The sequence below is a fragment of the Sitophilus oryzae genome, unplaced genomic scaffold (assembly GCF_002938485.1).
Source record: "Sitophilus oryzae breed Bouriz unplaced genomic scaffold, Soryzae_2.0 scaffold_344_pilon_pilon, whole genome shotgun sequence".
NCBI classification, from domain to species: Eukaryota; Metazoa; Arthropoda; class Insecta; order Coleoptera; family Curculionidae; genus Sitophilus; species Sitophilus oryzae.
In genome coordinates this window covers 1-6,994 of record NW_022146912.1, presented here as the reverse complement: position 1 = coordinate 6,994, position 6,994 = coordinate 1, and the positions used below count along the sequence as shown (strand labels likewise).

Here is a 6,994-nt window from a genome sequence, read left to right as displayed (position 1 = left end):
TTTCTTTAGCGAGCTATAGATTTTACGTCAATCCAGGGATACATATCGATATGACTGAACACGAAAAAAGCTTTAGTACATTATTGATGTCGTTCATTGGATAAATTGCTATACAATTTCGTGACAAAAGTTCCATTCTTCTTGGTAATACACCGACTGGTACAAAGGGAGTTCAACATGAACAAAAAAAAAAAAAATGTTTTCCCCAAATCCCAAGAAATTGGTAAAAATTGGCCTATATTTTACAGTCAAGAAATGTCAGCTACTGCAAAATAAATACCTTTTTAAAGAGATTTTTTGTTATTAGTGTTTTTCTATATATTGCCTTAGATTAAATAAAGAATATGTATAAAGAAAAAGTTTTTTTAATAGTTATTTTTTATACAAGACTATAAAATAGTATTTTATCGATAATGCAATTTTATCGTCGTGTATAAACAATATTTTTTTCCATCAACGGAATTTATTACGAGTAGGAAAATATTGTGCTGGGTTGGCGTTGGTTTCTATGTAATTTAACAAATAAATAAAGTTGTCTCTTTAGTTATCAGTTTTGAGTCAATATTTTTAATTCTCTTACGTGTCGATTGTTGATTGAATTGGAGCCAGAAATGGCTCTAAACGAAATAAGTAAATTACCAACAGATATTCAGGCTGAGGCGACAACGCTATCCAAACTACTTCCATTTAAATCTGAATAACTTTTTTTTTAATTGCTTTCCGAATGGAAGTTAAAGTTAAAGTACTATTTATCTACTATTTTTGATAGATATAAGGCAATTTTAACAGTTGCTGGTGGAAAAAATATTTTATTTTTATTTTATTATTTTTTTTCATCAATTGCTACATGTACTTGCCATCAAACCGTACATGCATGTTATCTGTGCATGTTAGGCAAGACACCATTTGAGCTAAGCTTGGGCAAAACATTAACAGTTGAAAATAAAATATATTTAATTTTTTAAGAAAATTCACTTTGTGGTTTTGAAACATTATATGTCATCAAAAGAGTTACATTTTTAAATGAGGTTTTCTATTTATTCTGCTGCTCAGAGATAAAAACTGGAATGATAATTTCCATTCTAAAAATGTAAAACAACAAAGGAACAAACTTCACAGCATTAACGCTGAAACTAGAACTCATGTACAAGCGTATTTAAAGTTGTGTCCATGATAACTTTGTAAAAGTTTTTAGCGGAGATATCAGCCTTTGTTTGCATATTGTTTCCGGCGTTTTACAGAAAGATATAAATTCGAGAACTATAAATATTCTAATGGGAAAAGGAAGCAATCACAAGGTAATTAAAGTGAAAAGAGAAGTTTACAATGGGAATCCATATTTTGACTTGTTTTGTTGAATGTTTTTGAGGAATTTATCTGTTGTATTATCTGATTCTTTTTTACATAAATTTTGGAATATGTATCTTCACAAAAGACATGTTTTGTATAAAACATACAGGGTAAATCCTGTAAAAAAAAAGAAATTGTGTGAGCATATGTAGAATGAATGTAGAATGAGTAAGAGGGAGGGTTAATCACTGCGACCTTAAAGATCTATTGTGCCCTCCTTCCTTGAGTTATCACACAGTCTATAACCCATTATACCCCTGTTGTAGAGGGGACAGGGTATTTCCCATCCTCCTCTGATAACAGTTCTTCCTCCGAGGGTACACACCCTTCGACGGTTGGAGTTTGGCCCTCCGTGCCGAGGAACCCGTGAGGTGGAGGCTGGAGGATCTGTCTCCATTTTCTCAACCTCTTTAACTTGGTCTCTCCTTAGACCTGATACCGGTGTTGCTCCGTATCTATAATAGAGGATATATACTCTTTCTCTATTGCCTCCTTGGATTTGAGGTCAATTCCTATTGTGAGGACCTGATCATGACCCTCCTCCCTCGAGTCGATGACTCGCCAACTCGATGTCCTTACATTGAAGTTCTGACCCTGGATAAGGCTCAGCAGGTAGGTGGTGTCTTTCCCCTTGCTCCTCGGCAGAAAGACCGTGATGACCGCACCATTAGGGATGTTTTCTCTCTTCACTGGTGAGCATATGTAGGTTAATTTAGAGCATTTTTGAAAAATATTGAGTTTCACAGGGTGTCCCCAAAAAAAGTTACATATCAACCTTGTATTTTTTTATAATGGAATACCCTAGATATATTAAATAATTTTCGGATTCTAGGAGAGAAATAAAGAGGAGTTTCATTAGATAGTATAATATGACTAAAATGTAAGCTTATTGACATATTTCACATTTTCTAAAAATGAAGAACAAATTTTAAATTCTATTAAAAACTACCTAACTTGATTCTTCCCCGGTATAGACTAATATGTAAAATAACTATTGTACTTTAAATCAAATTAATATTTGACCCAAAAAGTTATACACGGTGAGACAAAATTAATATTGAAGAAGATTCATTTTATGCAGTGAACATGAAAGGAAGCAGTTTCAGCATTTATTTTTATGACATAATTATACATTTTTATCTAGTTTTAATTCTGTAATAATTAAATATGTTTTAAACGTTTATTGTCTTTATTAGCGTTAGATATTTTACTCTACTTCCTTTAATTTTTTATAAAATTAAGGAAAGGTATGTCACAGCCGCCTAGATTTTATCAAATAATAAAGATATACTGACCCATAATCATAAAAATGAAAATCTAGGAAAATCTTTGTCTAAGGGGAAGGCAACATTAATAGTGTTTTGAAGATATGTGAATTCTGCATTGAATATCGGCAATAATATACTGGGTGTTCCATTCAAACCAATGTTCAGTATCATTTTTGTCTCACCCTTTAAACTTTGCGGGTCAAATTTTATTTGCTTTAATATACATTGGTTATTTTAACTATCAGACTATTACAACAGGGTAAATTACAATGTAGGTTCTTTAATGAAACTCGCCCTTATTTTTTTCTAGAATCAGAAAATCAATTAATAAATAGGGTGTTCCATTACAAAATAAACTTTGATGCGTAACTTTTTTAAGGGACTCTATCTATAAAACTATATATTTTTATAAAATGCTTTCTATTAATCTACATATGCTCCCAAAATTTCATTTCGATATAAACTAACGTTCTCCTTATATCCTCCGCATCATATGAGAGGTGCAATCGCCACCCTGTATATTGTTAAGCATTCACCTGTGACAGTTGAGTGCAGTCAGAGTAAGGTTCTCTTATAATGACTCGAGCACTTGTATGATTTATAATTGATAAGTTGTTTTGTGGTGCCAAATACCCAGATATTTAAATGAAATAACATAAATTATTTATTGATATTAAAATCAATCTATGAAGAAATGCTTTTACGATAGCGTACGCAATTACCATACTGTCCTACGACACTGGGGGCCTAAAACATCACGAGATTCTTCAATAATAAAATATTTTTTGATTCTTTGTTAGTCGGCAGTACTATATCGGTACAATATTCAAGATAAAGAACCATGCATTTTGAGTTCTATTATATTAAGCTAAATTCAATAATCATACGACCCAACTATTAACTGAACCAACCTACATTTAATTCAAAACAAGGAATGTTGACGGGCATGCTGACCGACATCGACACAGTCGATTCCAGTTTTAATACGCAGAGGAAATATAGTCCATGTCACTGTCAAATTCTCAAAATCTAGTGCATCCCGTCGGCTTGTTTTCGGTAATTGAATTGCAAATTGATTTTAAAAGCGAAATAATTGAAATTGTCTGCGAGCTCTGGATTGATATCTTTTGATGGCGGGAAAACAAGGCCCGTTAAATTAGATCGAAACGTTGTGGTGTAATAAATTAGCCACTGAACTAATAGCCTTTAGATATTTAGATATCAAATTAGTTATGTTAGTGTAATTGTTTGTTAAATTTATATAATAAGAGGTGGTATTTTCCTTGTCAGAAAACCTTTTGTTGAGGTTTGGATACAAAATAGATTTTTTAGATGAATTGCCTTACTGTCCTGAATATGCTAATATGATGTTCAGATCCAATAGCTTATGTCATTAAATAATTACTCCAGTTCCTGTTTCACCGGAAATGACTACAACTTTTGATTTTTAAATGGCACCCTCGGTATTTTTTTTTTACTTTATTCTTGACTTTTGACATTTTCACTTAAAACAAAATTGTATTTTAAATTTCAGCCTAGAGTACCATTGCTATGTTGAAAACACTAATTTTTAATCAAGGAGCCTTGGTAAAATAGTTTTGATCGTCTAATGTTTTTAGTGTAAAAGATGCCAAAATCGTATTTTTAATCATAATATATCAATTTTTTCAAATGGAACGAGGAAAAAAGCATTTTTTATGAATAATTTGGTATCACACCCTTGGTATTTGAGGCAAATTGTCGTTATGAACCGCATGTTGCAATTTTAAATAAACAATATTCGAAAATGTCAAAAGTTGCAGTCATTTCCGGTGAAACAGGAAGTGACTGAAAACAATTGAATATGTCAATCAATCCTAATGTATGTCTTATACTAACATACCACATCTCGATTTTTTAACTGAAAAAATAAAAAAGATATAGAAGTGAGCCACTTTTGAGATGCACCCGGTATACTAGTACAAAACACCAATCAAGCTTGAGGTTTTCCACTGAGATTGCCATATTGTGGAAATTTCCATATTTGTATTGCTAAACAAGTTGTTATTGTCTGCTCTAATAATGGCTTCTTTAAATTTACACTTTTCTAAAGAAGTCATTTATGGACAACACAGGCTTCCGACCACTTTATATTAAACTGCTTGGCACATGGTCTGCTATTATCTTTGTTTCTTTAAGAGTTTATTATTTCACCCTCTCTTTGTTTATTTTTTATGTTCGTTAAGTCATACATTTAGAGGACTTTTCTCTATCCAATATACGACTCACCGTATTTACATGGTATCTGGTAGATGGAGTTCTTGTTTTTTTGTTAAAATTCTTAACTAGGGAAATTACCGGTCAATTGCATTAAACCCAATCAACCATAATTCACTAAATTGTTAACAGTCCTGTAATGTAAGAATAATTATTCTCAAAATATTGATAGGGACAGAGATTACAAGCAACATTTTAATTAAATATTAATTTAATAGGAAGGGAGATTTCTTTAATGTTAATAATGTTTTTTAACCTGGAAATTAATCATTAATTATTGTTTGTTTATTTATCTACGTCAGTGAGTTAAGAAGCTCTTAACTCACGCATTTTGAGTGAGTTAAGAGCTTCTTATCTCACGCATTTTCATTACCGCACTCCTTGTGTAGATGATTACCAAAGAGAAAAAAATATTTTGTAAAACATTTATTTTGCACTAAATACCTACTAAATACAAATAAACTGTTCTATTGATAATAGTTATAAAACATGAAAACTTATTTATTATAAATGTTAATGATACAGTTCAACAAACAAAAGTGAAACAAACAAAAGTATACAAATTACATTGTCAGTCTTATTGTTTAAAATAAACATTTATAAATGTTTACAATCATTCAAAAGAATAAAAAAATAAAAATAGGATTTAAAAATATTTAGTAAGTTTATAGTAAATATAGTAATAGCAAATATTAGACCAGTGTTTACATGTTCAAATTAGAGATCAATAGATTGTCAAAATATAAGTCATTTACGGCGTAGAAAGCCTTGTCTAGTAAATAAGATTTCAAGCTTTGAGAAATGAAGAAAATGATGTTATAGATTTTATTTCAAATGGCAGGTGATTGTGCATTTTTTTCGAGTTGTATAATATTGAACTTTTAACTAACTCTGAGCGTGGGGTAGGTAGATAAAGATCTTGCTCCGCGTTCTTGAGTGGATAAGGGTGAGATGGCCTTTCATGAGAAGCTGATCCATGCTTAGGTATTAGGCAAACGGAATCAAATATAAATAGGGAAGGAAGAATTAATATTTTTAATTTTTTTAAAAAGTCCTGGCAATGAATTCTGCTGTTTCGTCCCAGTGAATATCGCTCTTCTGGAGCTTGAAAATGCGGCCAAATTGAGTCGTGCAACACGTACCCCAAAATGGAAGGGCATACCTGAGGTGCGACTCAAAAAGTGCATAATAAACAGTTCTAGCCACTCACAAGTTAAGCTCCTTAGAAACAGATCTTAATGCAAAACAGGCAGAGCTTAATTTTTTCGACAAAGCGTCAATATGCATGTCCCATTTTAGAGAATTGTCTACAACAAGCCCTAAGAATTTTATAGATTTTACGACGTCAATGGTGGTGTTGTTAAGTACAAAAAGCCGCAGCAAGGTTTTATACGACAAAGCTTTAGTTTTAGAAGTGTTGAGACAAGATTTAATGGTGATTAAGTTATTTGATATAATCCTGTGAAGTGCCGTGACTTCCTTGTTGCTCTTAATGAAGCTAGCGTGTCGTCCGCAAAAGGACGACCTTTACCTTCTATCCCTTGATGGGCTAGCACCTAGAGTAGGAGGACTTTATTTTCTTTGTTTAATTTGTTTATTCAGTTAATAATACGTTTTTTTTTTGTTACAGCCTCGCGTATTCGATACGAGATCACAAGCGGTAACATAGGTGGCGCCTTTGCCGTCAAAAACATGACAGGTGCCATCTATGTAGCCGGCGCTCTGGATTACGAAACAAGGAAAAGGGTGAGTAAAAAATCATTATTTTTTAGATATACAGAGTTACAATATAAAAAAATTACTAACATTATTGAAAATAGATCTGAAGTTGGGAGAGAATAATTTTAGCAAATAAGGAAAAACGAAAAAAGCTTTTACTTTATATGTGCCATTTTTTTTTATTTGGTTATGTACTAATGACGTTCTTATTTTTGAGCAAAAACCAACAAGCAAACGGAAAACTGTTTATACTAAATGTGTTTCTGACATCAGCGAAAAAATCTCATTTCCTTTTTTCTTCTGTTTTTCGGGATCGCTTAAAAATCATTACCGCGTCGAGAGCTTTTCACTTTTTCTCTATGGATTTTCCGGATTATTATTTTCGAATTTTTAGAAAAAAA

General features: G+C 31.9%; 1 protein-coding gene across 1 annotated transcript in view; it reads left to right on the top strand.

Moving 5' to 3' along the window:
* Positions 1-6,620, top strand: part of LOC115884723 (cationic amino acid transporter 3-like) — a gene marked incomplete at its 3' end in the record, with an annotated part of 25,145 nt that extends 18,525 nt beyond the window's left edge. Inside the window, exon 6 of the mRNA XM_030903367.1 lies at positions 6,505-6,620. Within this exon, the coding sequence (XP_030759227.1) occupies positions 6,505-6,620 (116 nt within the window). The remainder of the gene's footprint in view (positions 1-6,504) is intronic.
* Positions 6,621-6,994: the final 374 nt, after the last annotated feature.